Source organism: Pelophylax lessonae, assembly GCF_965119305.1.
Source record: "Pelophylax lessonae genome assembly, chromosome: 5".
Classification (NCBI taxonomy): domain Eukaryota; kingdom Metazoa; phylum Chordata; class Amphibia; order Anura; family Ranidae; genus Pelophylax; species Pelophylax lessonae.
Window position 1 is genome coordinate 90,289,976 of NC_138772.1, and position 19,731 is coordinate 90,309,706.

The 19,731-nt window shown below is 41.7% G+C and overlaps 1 protein-coding gene across 9 annotated transcripts in view; it reads right to left on the minus strand.

Moving 5' to 3' along the window:
* Positions 1 to 19,731, minus strand: part of PARD3 (par-3 family cell polarity regulator) — a 901,610-nt gene that overhangs the window by 632,511 nt on the left and 249,368 nt on the right. For all 9 annotated transcript variants that reach the window (XM_082258262.1, XM_082258264.1, XM_082258261.1 and 6 more), the window contains exon 3: positions 4,638 to 4,818. In XM_082258262.1, the coding sequence (XP_082114388.1) occupies positions 4,638 to 4,818 (181 nt within the window). The remainder of the gene's footprint in view (positions 1 to 4,637; positions 4,819 to 19,731) is intronic.

The window sequence follows — 19,731 nt, forward strand, 5'->3', positions numbered from 1 at the left end:
TCTAGAAATGGGGGGAAGGCAAGTATTTACATCCACACTCTACACTTTATTATTTAACTGACAAAAAAGTGTTCAGTGAACACTACTTTTCAGTGGCCCAAAATACCTGGGAAAAAAGTATTTTTTTCCAAAATGGATTAAATTCATTTTTTTCTTTAAAATTGTAAAACAATACCCCATAATGACAATGTGAAAAAAATTGTAATCTTTGCACATTAAAAAAAAAAAATCACATGTATATAAATTTTTACAGCCTTTGTTCAATACTTTGTTTAAGCACCTTTTGCACCAATTACAGCCTCAAGTCTGCTACAACCTTGGCACACCTTTTTTTTGGGCAGTTTCTCCCATTCTTCTTTGCAGGACCTCTCAGTCTCCACTAGGTTGGATTTGGAGCGTCGGTGCACAGTCATTATCAGATCTCTCCAGAGGTGTTCAATCAGGTTCAAGGCTGTGCCACTCATGGATTTTCACAGAGTTATCCTGTAGCCATTCCTTTATTATCCTGGCTGTATTCTTAGGTTCATTGTCCTGTTGGAAGATGAACCTATGCCCCAGTCTTAGGTCCAGAGCACTCTTGAGCAGGTTTTAATAAAGGATGTCTCTGTACATTGGTGCATTCATTTTTCCCTCAATCCTGACTAGTCTCCCAGTTCCTGCCGCTGAAAAACATCCCCACAGCATGATGCTGCTACCACCACCATGCTTCACTATAGGGATAGTATTGGCCAGGTGATGAGCGGTGTCTGGTTTCCTTCAGACATGACGCTTGCCATTCAGGCCAAAGAGTTAAATCTTTGTTTCATCATACCAGAGAATTTTATTTCTCATGGTCAGAGTTCCTCAGGTGCCTTTTGGCAAACTCCAGGTGGGCTGTCATGTGCCTTTTACAGAGGAGTGGCTTCCGTCTGGCCACTCTACCATACAGGCTTGATTGGTGGTGCTGCAGAGATAGTTCTTCTGGAAGGTTCTCCTCTCTCCACAGAGAAAAGTTGTTCTTCTGGAAGGTTCTCCTCTCTCCACAGAGAAAAGCTGAAGCTCTTTCCAAGTGGCCATTATGTTTCCTGGTCACCTCCCGGACTTCGGCCCTTCTCCGCTCAGTTTGGTCAGGCAGCCCGGTCTACGAAGAGTCCTGGTGATTACAAATTTCTTCCATTCACAAATTATGGAGGCTCATGTGCTCATTGGGACCTTCAATGCTGCAGAAAGGTTTCTGTACCCTTCCCCAGATCTGTGCCTTGATACAATCCTGTCTCGGAGGTCTACAGACAATTCCCTGGACTTTATGGCTCGTTTGTGCACTGACATGCACTGTTAACCGTGGGACATTATATAGACAGGATGTGTGCCTTTCCAAATCATGTCCTATCAACTGAATTTACCAAAGGTGGACTCCAAGTTGTAGAAACATCAAGGATGATCAGTGGAAACAGGATGCACCTGAGCTGAATTTTGAGTGCCATGGCAAAGTCTGTGAATACTTATGTACATGTGATTTTTTTTTTTTTTTATAAATTTGCAAAGATTTCAAACAAACTTCTTTCACATTGATATAATGGGGTATTGTTTGTAGTGTTTTAAGGAAAATAATGAATTGAATCAATTTCGGAATAAGGCTGTAAAATAACAAAAGTATGGAAAAAGTGAAGCACTGTGAACACCGTATTTTTCGAATGCACTGTACATTTATCAATGGCTAACCCGGTACAAGGGTATGGCTGTCAAATACTATGAAAGATTAACCAAATAAAATTTACCTGCGTGATATTTTTAAAATTCAACCCAGCTACAGCCACTACTCAGAAGTTTGAAGGTCTGATCGGGATCTAGTCCTTGACTTCATTGGGAGACCAGCTGGATACACAGATGTATGTTTTGTCAATACTTAAATAATTCTAAGCAATGGGAATCTGCATTGGCCAAGCTACAGCCCTCTCAACCCACATTGTACAAGTCCTGCACACAGCTAGAATTATGTTAGCTTCAAATCAGTCACATCAATCTAGGTAGAAAACCTAAATAACAGAAAAACACCCCTATTTACTCAACTAAGGTGCATTCTACAGCCTGTTTTTTTTTTTCAAACTAAATTATGCAGGTTGTGTATTATCATTATTATTATACAGGATTTATATAGCGCCGACAGTTTACGCAGCACTTTACAACTTGAGGGTAGACAGTACAAATACAATACACTTTAACACAGGAGGAATCAGAGGGCCCTGCTCGTTAGAGCTTAGCCTTTATTTGAAGGTCTTTAAAATACTCTTGCTTTTGTGCCATGCTAAATTAACCAATAGTCTTTGAATGGAGAAAAAAAACAGACCTTCAAGGTTGTGTTTAGCTATAAAATTCTCATTTGCATTGCTAAAAACTCCAAGAGGACATAACATCTCCAGCCACAGTAGCCTGACTTGTTTGATCAGAGCGAATAGATAGGTGCTCAGGTGCTTTACTGTCTGGATAATCAGTCCTCAAATCTATAATTACAAAATGAATTTAGCTAAGCCGGAATCCCATCATCCTGATGATCAAACACAATATACTCTGAATATCTTCTGGGTTAACCAACCTTACATATGCTGGTTTCCAAGCAGGATACAAAAACCGCATTCTAGCATTGGTATACCCCATTGCAATTTCAAATGGAATTAGAGAGTCTGACATTTTTTTTAAATAGCTGTAACAAATTTAAGAGTAGGATAATTTGGCCTTAGTGAGATGTGATGGAATCTGTGGAAGTAGTATAATTGTACATGTAATGCATTTCTGGGTTATTAAAATGGTACAGTATTCCACAATCAGTCACACACATACGTTCTTTCATTAGCATTTGAAAAGGACAGGACCAGATTCTAGGACAGAGTTGACACCTAGATGCCAATAAAAGTCTGCCATCCGAATAATCAAAAATTTCCAACTTTCCTGAAGCCTCAAAAGAAAACTGCTCGTCATCTTGACTACAAGGATGCGCAGGGGGCAGGAGAAGGCCCCAGAAGGTCTGCAAACTTTGATTAGTATCACCAGATCTAAGGAATGTATTTTATCTCTCATAATAGGTAAAATATTAGTGGCAGAGAGATGAAAATAATTATTTCTGATGGTATATGGGTTGGACTATGTGTACATGTAAATCTGTATTTGTAGCATGTGTAGAATCATAGAGAAACACCCAAAACCATTATATGGCGCCTGATTGCGGGACAATACCCGGGGTTAATTGGCCAGGTGGCAAAGTTCCACCCACATCCATATTCCAATAAGTTGGAGAACCTGAGATATCGATGTTGTACTATGATGAAGCCAGTTCAAAACTGGGGAGTCCCCACACAGTTTCCGGTATACTTCTACCATGGGATAAGCTTTGGTAAAGTTTATTTTGGTTTTTATTCTGTTTTATTTTCATAGCACTGCCCACTTTTGGGATATTAAATTATAAAATTAATGACTTCTTTGTACTAAGCTAGGACTCATCTCTGGATAGATTGTTGCATTTTAGTGCCTAATTGCTTGGTCTAAGCTACGTGCCAATCGGTATGCAATTGCACAGAGTGTCAGATTGCATGCAGATTGTAAACTAGCCGATCTGCCAGACGAAGATCTGTATGTGTGTGGTGGCATAGCAGACAAGTCTGCGGACAAACTGTTGGGTGGTGGCAGGCTATCGTTTGTTGTGTGTCTGGTGTGTGGACAGTGGGAAAAGTAATTAACACTGGGGTTCTAGCTTGTAAGATAGCTGGAGAATTCCTAGTAGTGTGTAATAATTGCTAGAATGCTCCCCAACCCTTAAGAGTGCACCAGATTGTTTGCAAGATTCGTATCTGCCTGTGTGGTCAGCCAGCTTGACTGGAGTGGAGTCTCCCTCTAGTGATGACCAAAGGCAGAGCAGGCTGTAAAAGTACCACACCCAGTCTTATCGCTCAGTATAAGTTCCCTCTTATTCCCCAGTCACAGAACCACGTCCTGGTTAGCTAGTCACTGTGGGCGTGCGGTAACCATGACAATGGCATTTTCCTTTGAAATCCAGATAGGCTCAACACCCTTAAAGGAAATATTTACCTGGAAAATAAAAAGACTAGAGAGAAGGTTTTTTGGATGCAGAAGAGACATACTGTCTCTTCTGCAATAAAAGCTTCTTACCTGCCTTCTTGCAAACTTGTTTGGCATGTAAAGCAGCTCAGTGTACAAACTTGGCACACCCTAGTGGCAGGATGAATTAACTCCCATGAACAAAGAAGGAAGTTATGTAATTCCAAGCCTGCCATTTTTTAGAATGTGATTGCAACAAAGACAGCCTTTCAAGCTTCTCACTTGAAAGGTTTCCTTTAAGCATAATGACAGTTTAGTTTTAAGGCTTAATCCACTCAAAGTAATATTTTAGTCTTTAAAAATGCTTGGTAAGCTTGGTAAAATTGTAAAATGGTTACAACACAGCGCGCAAGAAGAAATCTTCCAATGGGGACATCTGTTCCCGTGACAGTCGTCTAAAAGGGGATTTTCCGTCAACTGGGGGAGATTTCCTCTCACTTTTTTTTGGGGACATTTTCTACTTTGATTGTAAATATATTTAATAGCGTTTATTTATAGTTTAGGCATCTAACTCCAGATTTCATTGAGCAAACCTGAAGATCACTTACTTGCTCGCAGGACTGAAGGGGTAACCTCGATTTCACTTGTTGCCTGGTAAGGTTGGAAGGCAGACATGCTGTTCGTTCCAAGCTCACTGCCAAATATCTCGGGGCTCTGAGTGCCAGTGGAACTGGCACTTGTGCCGTCTCCCCCATGATGTGGATCTTGTTCTTCATAAATCGCTACAAGCTGTTGATGGAAGAAAATACAACCTGTCATTTTTATGAACAATGAAAAACAGACACATTGCAATAGAAGCAACAGGGAAACCCCTAACAAATTATTGTATATTAAAACCAATATACTTAACATCTTCAAAGTGGAATAACAAACTAAAGAAATATTCTACAACTACTACTGTATATATCAATGTATTTTATAAACCTGACTCACACATTGACTTGAATGTAAAATACCATTCTTAACAAACATGTAGGGTCCAGATTTCCAGGTAAAATCCCTGGTAGTAACCCTCCTTTTCTTTAAATGCCCGTGTATTATAAAAGGCACGAGGTCTTGAATATGGTTCCCTTTCTTATTTGCATTTATACTCAGAACAGCAGCCATGTTGACATCTGATAAATGTTCATTTTTATTAAAAAAAAAAAAAATGTATGTGTATGAGTTATGTGTATACTTCATGTGAGTATGAAGTTCAACACTCAAATCTAGTCACTGAACTAGATTTGCAGTTAAACAACCTCCATTTTCATAGTCGTAACTTCACTTTTCTCTTACTGAATTTGCATAGGGAATCTTAATGTTTCTGTACAGTCTAGTGGGCAACAGGGCTAGATCTCGTGCACTCAGTAATAGAACTGGTCTGACACTACTATGTCTGTAATAGAAGCCAAATGTGTAGACACTTTTGCTGAATTGGTGAGGCTTTTAATTTGCTCTGCCAGCATAGAGCAATGGAGTAGGAAGGTAGAAACGTGTTTCCTAACAAAATATAGGCACATGTGGCAGTAAAGGACAACAAAAGATAAAAAGGAGTTAAAACATCCTATGGGGCTTAACAAAATAAAGGTAATAAACACTTAAAATAATCAAAGCTGACCATAAGCAACCCACACTTCTCCCAAACAGATGGTTACTGATGCTCAGGCAATCATTGGCCTGCTTAGAAGTCCCTTAGATGGTAAAAGTAATGAAAAAATATGGATTTATGCTTTTGGCATATTCCTTTTTAATGCTCCATAGAACCAAACTGTCAGGGATACGTGTGTACTTCCTTAAGCTAAAAAGTGACCATCTTTTTCATGTGACAAAGTTGGTAGGTATGCAGCAAGAAGTGGAAATGAAGGTGTTAAATGTGTTTGTACATCTTCAGTCTATAATGTAAGTTGCACTAAAAAGCATAGGAGTCCCTGCACTACCAAAGACATGGGGTGGGCATTGGTCTATCTGAATAGAAAAGGTTAATCCATCCATAGACAGTGCAAATTTCTTTCCTGCAAGGTAATATCATAACGTGCTAGTATGCTAGCACATTATGAGAGACTTCGCTTGAAATTAAGCCCTCCAGCAACGCGCTGTCACTGTTGCGAAGGCTTCCATCTTCACCCGGTCTTCCTTTCGGATTCCCAGGATTCGGGAGACATACCAGCTGCTATGGAATAATCTCAAGCAAATCTGGCAAGCTGCTTGTACCCAGGTTGATCGATCAACTTGGTACATTCAGCGTGCCCACACATGGTTTGGCCGGCCGGCCTTAGACAGGTAAATCTCGGTATAATTTTTTTTTTTTTTTTTTAATACTTAAGGTAATCCCTCCATTCATACATACATTCCTGCTTGCAATTTTTTTTTTTGTATTTACATTCTGTAACTAGGTACCTAAATGCAGTCATTGAAGACCATCACAATTAACATGTTAAGAGCCCTGGAATGTTCCCATTGATTACTCCCTGTCCAATCATCCTGAGAAGTACGGTAATACACTTTACAAGGATCACTGCAGTCTGCCTCACTCAAATCATTCCACTGTCACATATGCTACAATGGAAAATGAGTTGAAGCAGCTGGACAGGCAAACTAGTCAAAATTGCTCTAATGTGATCATTTTTTCTTGTAAGAAGAAAATTATGGAAAGACAGAGACCAGACCAGAAAAAAACTAAGTGAAATTTGTCATACACAGTAATACACTTGGGTATACAACATTCCAGGACACAACATTCACTGTCAGGAAGATCGCCCAGACTAGGAACACATATTGCCTTTGAGTTAGAAAAAGATCAAAGCTTAGATGAGAAGAAAAAATATCAAGGAGAACATGTTACCTGTACCAAGCCCTGCGTGTGGGCATTAAAGTCATGGTAACTATTATCTAATTTTTGTTCTTCTAACAGACAGCAGACTTCAGGTGTTGCACAGCTTCAAAAAGAACTCTCACAGAATAATCCAAGGACTGAATAACGTTTCAACTGAAGCAGCAATTTACATTTTGAAGAATGCATAAGGCAGGCATCACTAAATGGCGGACTGTGGACCGGATCTGGACTGAGACATTGTCCCCATCCAGACCATGTGGTTGCCACAGGAGCTTGCTCTTTCCCCCACATTTTCACAGTAGAGAGGAAGGCAGTAGGCACAGCAGTACTGAACGAAGGGTTGATTTGGGAGCTGCCCAAGTTAACAGTCAGTTCATTGGTTGCTGTGATGCAAGAGGTCCTAGCAAACAATCACCAGATCAGTAATATGAAAGTTAGCTCCAGCATTTCTCGCACTCTGTCCAGTGCCTCCCACCCTCCACTCCGTTTGCCCCTGTGAGGTAGGAGAGTGAAGGTGGCAGGACAAGGCTAAGAGAATGTGGGGGTGATGCGAAGGAGGTTCAGAAGACTACTGTGAAGGGGGGACTGTACCTTGAAATGAGGGAGTGTAATCCAAGGGGGGGGGGGGTAGTGATATGCAGGGGGGGCTGAGGACACTAACGTAAGAATGTGATTGAGCTATTAAGAGGTAAGGTGCTGTGATGTGAAGGATCTGAGTCAATACACAAGCATGTGATTCAGACCTCTGCTGTAATACCATTTTTCTGACAGGGCCTCTGAATTTTAATTGAATACCCCTGGCATAAGGCAAGAACAATGCATGGCTGTCCCAAAAAAAAAAAAAAATTAAGAATTTTTTATTATCACTGTATGAATCTGTAAGGACAACAAGCCATAAGCTGGCATACTTGCCAATGCAAATATCTTAACACATTTTTCATCAATCCTAAACAGCCTAATAAAGTCAGTATCACCGTAAAAGGTGCTAACTGAAACAGCCATAAACAGGCTGACCTGTTGCCATCCCCCAACAGTTTTGAAGAAAAAAGTGTCATTCTGAGAAAAAACTTTTTAAAGCTTTGGATAAATGGGGAGTAGAGGCAAGCCTAGTCCAATGCAGATATAAGCCTTCTGTCTTCTCATAGCACATTTCGGTGCTGCAGTGACTGATATGGCTGAAAACCCCGAACACCAAAGCTATAACCACGTTTGCACCAGCTATACATCTACAGTGATCAGTCTGCATTGTGGCTTACTTTCAATGGTCATTGTGGCTTACTTTCAATGGCCATTGTGGCTTACTTTTAATGGTCAGTCCACCAAAACAAGATATTTTAATTACATAGAGTCCAGACTTCCCAGCGACTTTGCTTTGGGCAATCCTGCAAACTTTTCAATGTTGCAGCTTATCTCGCATTTAGGTGATCACTGAAAATATATCTCTTTAGGAAGGCCCATCCGGCCTCACTCCAAAAAATTGTACTTTCTTCCCCGCAGATATTACGTTTTGTATCACTTCACTATTCCCGAGCTGCTATCCATGTGTTTATGGACACAAGCCCGCATAAGTACCCTCAAAGCAAGCATCTTGCAATGGGGGCACTCAGTGGAGTGAGGAGCCAGAAGAGCTAGCATGGGACCCCAGAACAAGAGGATCAGGGCTGCTCAGTGCAAAACCACTGTACAGAGCTGGTAAGTATATCGTTTGCGATTTAAAAAAAAAATAAAAGTTTACAATCACTTTAAGAACATTTCTACAGCAGGCACAAAGTAAACCCTGAATATACTAGATGTAACATTTCTTCCTTCGTGTTTTAAAAATTGGCACCAATGATAGATAGAATTTCATAGGATGCAGGGTAAATATGGATTGTAAGCTATAAAGCAGATCAAGAGTTTATCCTGCACTGCTTGTGCTTTAGCCAGCTTCTAAAAGGAAAACATGACTAGCATGTTGGACTCCATTCACAGCCCCCTTATGTAGCTCATGCACAATGCAGAACAGGGCTAAAGAAATACACAGACTTCGTAAAATACAACCACATGCTTTTTTCATCTGTGCTATTGGAGTGAAACTGCCAATGAGACATGTTTTATGGTTCACGGCCAAAATAAAACCGGTCATAAGAACATTGAAGAAAAAGCCCAGTAAACAGCAAAGAAACCTTAGAACAACATACTAAATACAAAACTAATCCACATTAGTCTCAACAGCATACAAAAGGTTTACGCATACATAATACATGTTACAAACCACTTTTTTTTTGGCAAAGACTACCTAAAGTGTAGCACAATTTTACTGATTTATAAAAGCAGAAATGTATAAATGTTACAATTTTGCAAATATTCATTGTTGGATGGTTTAAAAAAAAAACCTCAACATTTGGATAGGAGTGTACTAAATATGGAACAATAGTTAAGTGAGCCAATTTCTCATTGGCTGCTATGGGCACAACATTATTCTGCACCTCCGGCAACATATCATTTGTCTTCAAGGCTTCTTGCTTCAGAAATGCTTTTCTTCTCATGCAGGTTAAAGCGGAGTTCCGGCCACAGAAAAAAAAATGTCAATGAACATACCCCCAGGACAGTCAGGGCTAGTACATTCCACAATGGATAGCCTCTGATCTGTCCCCATTCGCACTTACCTTTTAGAAGAAATACTTACTTTAAAAATTTCTTCTCCAGCGCTGCCATCTCAGGTGTGGGCAGCTGAAGCCAGCGCGATCCTCTTCTGCGTCCTCTTCCGTTCCACAATGCACTGCGCCGGCCCCGCCGTCACTTCCGGGTCTGCAGCGTCATCCCTGCACAGCTTCTGGGCATGCCCAGAAGCTGTTCAGCAAGGTATGACTCACCTAAACCGGAACTGACGTCGGGGCCGGTGAAGGCGCATTGATTCCTGGGAGCGATGACGTTCAGCTCCCAGGAATCATTGCAAAGCGGAAGTGACGGCGCGGGCCGCAGCCGAGGAAAGAGGAAGTGGATGGTAAGGTGAGTATATTATCCTCTCTAATAAGGTAAGTAAGCAAAAAAAAAAGGCGGGAATATCCAATTCTTGCTCAGGTAAGGATAAGGAAGCGGATGCCATAAAATCTACAGGCATGATTTTGTGACCGGAACTCCGCTTTAATATAAATGTGAAAGCAGCTAATGCAGCTTAGGAGGTGTTCTGACTTACCTGTGAAGAGACTCAGAAGCATCTTAAACCGATCTTAAAGTGGTAGCAAACCCTCTCTTTAGCTTTACCTTCAGGTAAGCATATAATAAAGTCTTATGTAAAAGGTGCATATAAAGTGGCAATTAATCAAAAGTACACTAAAAACGCACTAGCAGCGCTCAAATACAGTGCAGTCCACTGGGAAAGGGAATACAGTCCATATATTCACGTTCATGCAAAGTGCCCCAATAGAGTCCACTACCGGCAGTCATACACCGTGAGTAGATGCTTCTGATGTTCACCACACCGGACCCTCCACCTCACCAAGGTGCTCCCCCTTATAGAAAAGCACTCACCAGAAATCTGGTCAGAACTGAGCCCGCAACATAAGCCTATCTCAGGCTAAGAAACAATCCTTCAATCTCCACAGGATTTCCACCAGAACAAATGGCACCTGATAGGTCTCGATCGAATCAATACATGTGGCGGACCCCCAGGGAGTTCCAAGGATTCAGAGGCGGTACATGTGAAGATAATAACTCACATAGGGCAGTACTGCATGGCTAAAAGACTCCATTATTTCCCAAAATAAACATCCCCTGTAGCAATTGCACTTACAAGACATAAAACAAAGCAAGCATATCAGTATTGAGGCTTAACCTGTGTGTAGAGGCCGGTCCCCGTAGTGATGGTTCGCCGCTGGTACCGGGCTGAAGCGAGCATCGGGTTCGGCGTCAGACGCTGGTCGTACCGCGTGACCACGCTCTGACGCATTTCATCAGCAAGTGACTTCAACAGAGGGCGTGGCCACGCGGGAACGGTCACCGCTATTTGACTCAACCGAAGGGGCGGAGGCACCAATCAGCCGGATGACGCGGGACGCTCCGCTCTAGTCATCACTTCCGCCGGTTGAGCAGGTGTGTTAGCCCCCCGTTGAGCCTTGTCTTACTTGCTCCTTTTACATATAATAAAGTCTACCTGTGGGTAAAAGAAATATCTCCTAAATGTACACAGTTTAGGGGATATTCTAGTGAGCACCAGTCGGTGACATCACCAGCGCATGCGCTATGATGGAACGGCATACACGTGCCATGGCCGAGACTCCAACGTGCAAGCGCAAGTGACATTATCACGGATGAGCATTTTAAGCAGCTGCAGCCTGCAAACCCGGAAGGAATGCGCGTACTTGCAAATTATATTGCCTTGCAGGAAGAATTGTTTTTTTTTTTAAAGAGTTTAGTACCACTTTAAAAAGGTTAGTTCACATTTACAAAGAAGCAACTGCCTATGCAGGTAAGGGGCACCTGTAGATAAAAACAAACTGTGCAGCTTTGACCAAAGTTGAATAATTGCCTTTCCTTCTATGGACATAGGCAGGTCATGTTTTTGAAATTTCCCTTAGCTAAAATAGCTGTCATGAATGCCACTAAAGTAAAAACACCTGCGCAAGGTGAAGGAAATCTTAAAAGCCTGTTGTGGGTACTTAACAGTTGCCGACCAGCTCCTGTATATTTACTGCGTCAGGCTGGCTCTTACAGGCAAAACAACATAGATCTACGTCGCTAGCCTGGGAGGAGCTAGGGGGCGAGCGCGTGCCGCCAACGGCGCGCTCCCGCCCCCGATCGTCAGTGGGGAAGCCAATGCATGTGTCAGGCAGCTCCGATTGCAGCCTGATGCCCGCAATAGCTCCCCGCAGAGAGAGGAGGACGGTCGGCTGTTGAAAACACAGCCGACCGTCCTCCCTGAAATGATCACAGAGCTCATGTGATCCTGCTATATAGGATCATATGTCTCTGGTCATCTCAGGCATCCCCCCCCACAGTTAGAATCACTCCCCTAGGGTCACATTTAACCCCTTGATCACCTATACTGTTAACCCCTTCCCTGCCAGTGTCATTATTACAGCAACAATGCATATTTTTAGCACCGATTATTGTAGTAATGTCACTGGTCCCCCCAAAAGTGTCAAAAATGTCAGTTAGGGGTCCGATTTGACCGCCGCAATGTCGCAGTTCCGCAAAAAAAAAAAAAGCAGATCGCCGCCATTACTAGTAAAAAAAAAAAAACATTAAAAATGACATAAATCATTCCCGTAGTTAGTAAACACAATAACTTTTGCGCAAACCAATCAAAATACGCTTATTGCGATTTTTTTTACCAAAAATATGTAGCAGAAAACAAATTGGCCTAAAATGTTAAAGAATTTTGATTTTTACATTTTTTTTTGTCATATAGCAGAATGTGAAAAATCTTTTTTTTTTTCTCCAAAATTGTCCCTCTTTTTGTTTATAAAAAAAAAAAAAAAAAAAAAAATCGCACAGGTGATCAAATACCACCAAAAGAAAGCTCCATTTGTGGGGAAAAAAGGGCGTCAATTTTATTTGGGTACAGCGTCACACAACCACGCAATTGTCCGTTAAAGTAACGCAGTGCCGAATAGCTAAATAGGGCCTGTCATTAAGGGGGCAAATCCTTCCACTCTTAAAGTGGTTAAGGACTGAGGTTGGGGACCACTGATCTACACAAGTCTTTGGACTTCCTATAGACAGAATATAGTGGTTAAGTGCCTCAATGCAACACAATCGCTCTACAGCACAACTGTAGCATACAAAAAACAATCTATTAGGTAAAGGTATGTGACATCTATATATACCCCTAACACTGGCCTTATATTAAACAATCTCAAATGAGAAAATCCAGTTCAATCTACTTTTCCCACTGAGAATAGCCAGAGCACATCTTCTGATACAGAAGCATGCATATAGAGTGGGGTTTTGATTTGACCATTAGCCACCTCACATCAGTAGATTCCTTTGAAAAAATGTTTTTGGCTGTTTGCTGCCTTTGGCTTTTTGCAAAGTCCAAGCGGCTTTCGTGTGTTTTCATCTAGCCACTCTGCAAAAAAAAAAAAAAAAAGCCCAGATCGGTGGAGGGCTGAGTGATGGTTATCCTTCTGGAACTGTCCCATCTCCAAACAGGATCTCTGGAGCTCAGTCAGAGTGACCATTGGGTTCTTAGACACCTCTCTTACTAAGTCCCTTCTCCGCCAATTGATCAGTTTGGTCAGACAATCAGCTTTTGGAATAGTCCTGGTTGTGCCAAACGTCTTCCATTTGAGAAATATGGAGACCAATATGTTTAAGGGAACCTTCAGTGCATCTAAGAAATTTTTTGCAGCCTTCTCCTGATCTGTGCCTGGAAAGAATCCTGTCTCAGGGCACTGCAGGCAGTTCCTTTGACCTCATGGCTTTAGCTATGATACAGTATGCCCTGTCAGCTGTGAGGCCTTTTAGGCCCCTTTCACACACTCCGTCTGTCCGCTGAGCAGGAGGATGACAGCTGTGTCTCCGCGCTGTGTGCGGAGACACAGCTGTCAGTTCCCTATGCATCTCTATGGGGGAAATCGGATGGGAACGGACCGTCTGTCCGTTCTCATCCAATCCCTTCCGATCCGCTGGACGGATGGAAAATAGGGTTTCCATCCATCCAGATTTGACGGATCGGATGTCAGCGGACATGTCTCCGCTGACATCCGATGCCCCATAGGGATGCATGGGGGGACCGTTCAGATCCGCAAAAAAAACGGACAGGCGGATCTGAACGGTCCACCTGTGTGAAAGAGCCCTTATAAAGAGGGGTGTGCCTTTCCAAATCATATCCAATCAATGCAATTTACTACAGGTGGACTCTAAGTTGTAAAAACATCTTGGCAACGATCAAGAGAAATAGGAGGCACTGCAGCTAAATTTCAAGTGTTGCTGCAAAGGGTTTGAATACTTATGCTAATGTAATATTTCAGTTTTTTTCCTTTTTAATAAATTCACAGACATTTCTAAATTCTCTTTTCACTTTGTAATTCTGGGGTACAGAGTGTAGATTAATGAGAAAAAAAATACACAACTGTAGTATTAGGCTACAAAATAAGATTGAAAAAAGTGAAGGGGGTCTGAATACTTTATAAATGCACTATAAATCCCTATGATATTATCATGGCCAGTTATTACATTTCAGAAATATTTAAAGAACTGAAGACCACAAAAATAACATCAAATCATAAAGCAGACTCTGGGCTTTGGACTAGCAGCAAAGTCAAACCATCTGTAGCACAAAATTGAGTAACATCTTAAACATTTTCAGTCCACCAGATGGCATAAAACAGCTTTGTTCCTCTGACAGCAAACGCTAAGGGATGGGGCACACTTTTCATTGCTTTCCAAAAAAAGAGCATGAAAGCGTTTTTCTGTGTAAGGGGGTTGGGGGTATTTCAAAAGATTCACATTTGGCCCCTTCTGTCGAAAAAATCTGCTTGACAGTAATTAACCTCATGTGGACTGAGAGACCTGGCAACAATCATAATGGTTTCTAATAAAAATCCTAAATAATAAAAAAATAAAAAAATAAAAAAATAAAGTCTTCGAACAAACACAGAAAAGACAATAAAAGACACTGACATTAAAAAGCAAATATAAAAAATAAAATTTAACCAAGATGCACCTTTGCAATCTTTATTAATCAATGTATTGACATATTTTTAATGGAAACCAACAGAAACATTAACCAACTTTTCTTCAGCACAGCAGGTTGCAACGCAAACCACCACATCACAACGCCGCTGGGATGAGTAGAACTTAATGAAAAGGCACTTAAAAATAGGTAAGTAGTGCAATGGGCTGGGATCGATCAGCATGGCTTCCAGAAAGAACTCCCAGGTGTCTTTGTTTATTTCATTAAAGCTGAACTCCAGGAATGATCTGTATTACGTAATTACATTGGTCCAGATTGGCACCAAGTATACATATCTCACACCTGATGAGCCACATTGGAGAAGCAGACATTTAGGGCTCTTTCACACGGGCTTTCCGTGTGAAAGGTCCGCTGCGGGACTTTTTTTTTTTTTTTTTTTCACAGAGCGGATGACATTTCTGTCATCCGCTCCGTAGGTCCGCATATCATCCCATCCGTTTGCGGATGATATGCGGACCTAATGTAAGTCTATGGGGGATTGCGGATGTCAGCGGATGACACCGCTGACATCCGATTTTCCTTCCTTTCCGTTTTTTGAACGGAACAAAAATAGGATTTTTTCTGTTCCAAAAAACGGAACAGAACTGACAGGAGGAAAATCGGATGTCAGCGGATGGTATTCCGCTGACATCCGCAATGCCATAGACTTACATTATGTCCGCAAATCATCCGCAAAAAAATAGGATGATTTGCGGACATACGGAGCGCCCGTGTGAAAGGGCCCTTATTCTAACAGCCAGAGATGCTACATTGAAACTTGTTCAGGTCCTCCTAGAGTTCTGTGCAAGCAGCTTTCCCTTTCCACACAGGATACAAAGGTACAAAGGTGCAAAGGGGGGGGGGGGGGGGGAATTCATTCCACATGCAGTCCAGTGTGGTTTTTTTATGCATAAAAAATGTATGAAGTAGATTATATGGTTTCCAATGGCATGGTTCTCACCAGTGTAGTCAGTGCCAAGGCTTTCGAGTTCCAAAAAAAAAAGAATATGCTGCATTGTTCCTGCACTGGAACGCAGTAAAACGCATCCAAAATGCCCTGGAATGCACAGGTACGCATAAAAAATGCACCTGACCCTAGTACAATAAAAAAAAAAAAGCATCGGGAATGCATTCGGAAACGCATCAAAAACACACCGCAACATGCCAAAAATGCATCCGGAAGGGATCTGGAGTTCATTTTTGTGGCGTGAACTAGCCCTTAACACCTTGTACTTTTTTCAGTGAAAACAGGGCATTCTCTGATTGCACAAGATAGAGCGTAGGGGTGGAGACCTCATGATTCTCCACCTTGTCGAATTACTTAAAGCCATGTATTCTCAGAAAAGAAGGTGAAGGGGGATTTTAGGGCCAGTTCATACCACCTGCAGTCCAGTGTGTTTTTTTTTTATGCATAAAAAAAATGCATGAAGTAGATTATATGGTTTCCAATGGCATAGTTCCCACTATTGTAGTCATTTCCAGGGCTTTCCAGTGGCAGAAAAAAAGCAGAATATGCTGCATTTTTCCTGCACTGGACTGTAATGGAACACAGTAAAACGCATCCAAAACACCCTGGAATGCGCAGGAACGCATCAAAACTGCACCAGACCCTATTACAGTGAAAAAAAAAGCATCTGGAATGCACCTGGAAACGCATTGCAAACGCACCTGGAACGTGCCAAAAACGCATCCGGAAGGGATCTGGAGTTCATTTTTGTGGCGTGAACTAGCCCTTAACACCTTGTAGTTTTTTCAGTGAAAACAGGGCATTCTCCAATTGCACAAGATATAGCGTAGGGGTGGCAACGTCATGATTCTCCACCTTGTCGAATTACTTAAAGCCATGTATTCTCAGAAAAGAAGGTGCAGAGAGGAAACTGCTCACACAGAACGAAAGAAGGACCCAGGTGTTTGCAGCTAGAACTGTAGTAGCACCACTGATTTTCAGTTTCCCCAAAGGTCCATCAGGTGTAAGACACTTCCATTGTGCCAGGCTTGACCAAAGTAAGCATGCAGTATAGATTATTACTGATGATCAACTTTAAGGATTAAAACTAGGTAGATTTGTCTTAAGCATTTTTCCTGTTGACCTTCATCATCAGAACAGAAAGCAATAAGAAATCCAAATTTCACAGCTGCTATTAAGTAGCGAGGGGGAGATTTTCTAATAGGAACAACGGTTCCAGTGATAGTTTGCTAAAAGAGGATTTCCCTTTACTTTGGTAAGATAAGATTTAAACTGCCCATAAATGGATCGAAATTTGGCCAGTATACCAGGGACCGCTGTCAGAATACAACGACATAGCAGGGAGGATTCCTCCATCCACCTCGAATGTGTGGATGGAGAAATCCACTTGTTTTTTTTGTTTCCTTTATTATCACACTGAATGATTGAAAAAAAAAAATTAAAAATAAAATGAAGTCAGCCTTAAAGAGGAAGTAAACCCTCCTCTGACACTTGTACCTATAGGTAAGCCTATGATAAGGCTTACCTATAGGTACTGTAAATATCTCCTAAACATGCACCGTTTAGGAGATATTTCCCTTACATGCAGCCAGTGACGTCACTGGCGCATGCGCTCTGAAGGAACGGCCGCTCGTGCCGTTCCTTCAGAGACCCGTGCCGTGACCGTAGGCTCCCGCGAGCGTGCGCGGGAGTGACGTCACCGCGGCTCCGGCCAATCAGATGGCCGGATGCCGCGATCCCGGAAGACGGGCGACTGGACATGTCGCCCGTCATACAGGTAAGCGGATGGCACGGTGGGGGCTCGTTCTAAGGTATTTCATAATGAGCTAGTATGCTATGCATACTAGCTCATTATGTGTTTCTCTTACAGGTTGCAAAAAGAAGAGAATTTTTTTTTTCAGGTTTACAACCTCTTTAACCCACACGAGCCAAATATTGGCCGATGTCAGCCGGCTCAACAGAAACCAGCCGACATTCGGCCTGAGTGTGTACATCAGCATCTGTCAAATGGGCATGCTGGAAAACAAGCAGCCTATAGGCATCTGATCAGCGCTAGCAGCCAATGGCTGGGAGCGCTGACCAGTGTGTTCTGGGGGGGGGGGGGGGGGCGGTCAGTCCCCCTGTCAGAACACAATAGCTCAGCGGGGAGATCGCTGTGCTAACATTGCACACTTAGTACAGCGAGCTCCTCCCAAGCTCAGTTTTTTTTTGGGCTGGTGTGTACCAGGCTTTACTCTCACTTCTTAATGTGCCTCCTGGAGTTCTAGGAAGTAGAGGGAAAAACCTAACTAAAGGATACAGACCGCAAAAAAGAAAAAAAATCCTTACAGGGGTTGTAACCATTTCGTACTCCATAAAAGACAGGCCATTATGTTCAGTCGGCTAACATGCATTTAAATTGAGCGCTTTCACATGAATATTTTAAAAACATTAAAAAGATTATAGTTCCAGCGTAAGCTCTGAATTTCAGAGAGTATGAGGTAAGCTGTGAAGGTTTTCCAGCATTTTGTTTTGCAACGCAAGAGATAAATAGCAACTTTTTAAATCCATGCACTATCTTCCTAGAAGGTGATTAGGTTTTCTTCCAGTTTGTAGAGATAAGGGCATTTAACTGTGAAGAAGACACGAGTATAAATTTGGTGGAATGACATAAAGGGAGATAGGAGACAGGTCTGCTCAGGGAGATAAACCAGGAACCATTGGGGACCGTGTTGTCTTGCTGTTGAGTTATTAATGATATCATATAAAGCAATAATCTTTGGTATGCGTGTAGATGTAAGAATTATTGGCCTTTTTCAGCACCCTGTGAGACACAACCGCGCATAACTTCACACAACCCCAGTATTTAACAATGGCAATAGGAAAAATATCCTGAAAGAGAAGTTATGACGTATTTTTATTAGAGTATGGTATGTAATTATTGTAATTTACTTGAAAATCAGTGAAGAAAATTTAACATGTCAAACAACTGTGCATGCGAAAAGACAGTGTAAATAGGTCTCCTGCAGCCTCCCCACTGCTAAACTTTGCTCCACTAAAAAATTGTCCCCCAGAAGTCTTAAAAATGCAGGGGTATCAATCTCCTGTGTACCTCGCAGCACCTAGTAGATCCTCCTGATCTCTACATCACTGTTGACCTGCTGGCTTGACAGTGGTATTATTGTGGGCAGAACTTCAGACAGATCCAAATTAATGCCGCTCTGTATTCCTTCATACACCAATACTTTAAAGAAAAAAAAATGTAATTTAAAAATGTAATTTGACCCGTTATTAGCCTTTTGAGACATTGCCTAGCAGAGGTCAGACTAGGAGAGAGAGAGAAGCAGCATAAGGAGCCAATCAGTTGTGCTGCAGTACCATGTGATAATAAAGAACACTTTCTGATAGGAGGAAAGTGACATTCATTGTTAACCACAGTTTGCTTTGCAGATACCGTCATTCTACTGTTTTACTGTACTGTATACTATTATAGTGTAAAGTTTTATTGTTACTGTGTTTCATTGCTAACTATTGTTTTCTTTGCAGGTATGCCCATCAGCTTCAGCACTGATTTGTTCATCCTGACAGCAACAGCGTTTGCAAAGCAAAAGCATAGAGGATGAGGTAGACACAGAGGGCGGATCTCCCCTAAGCCAATGGAGGAATCTGCTATGTTTTTTTTTTCGTTCAGCCCAGAACATTACATGTATTCCCAATATTAGAAGTGGGTGGATGCTGGAGGGGACCTGTACGCGGCTAGACTGCCAAAAAGTCTCACACATGGGGAATTCCCATACTCAGGAGAAGTAGCAGAATGTATTTTGGGGTGTAATTTCACATATACCCATAGAATGCATGAGCAATATATAATTTCATTGAAAACTGTTTAAAAAAAAAAAACACTTTTTTCAAACACCTGCGACAAAAACAAATTGTAATATTCAATGTGCTTAACATGCTTCTCAACACATTCCTTCCTTCTACTTTCCAAAAAATGGGTAACTTGGGGGGGGGGGGGGGGGTTGTACTGCCCAGCCATTTTAGCTTTTTAAGAAATGAGATAGGCAGTCAAAGTAAAAGCTGTGTAAATTCCAGTATATACACCATAGTTTGTAGAAGCTATACCTTTTGCGCAAACCAATAAACATATGCTTATTAAGATTTCTATTTAATCACAGACATGTAGCTAAATACATTTTGTCCTAAATGTATTACAAAAAT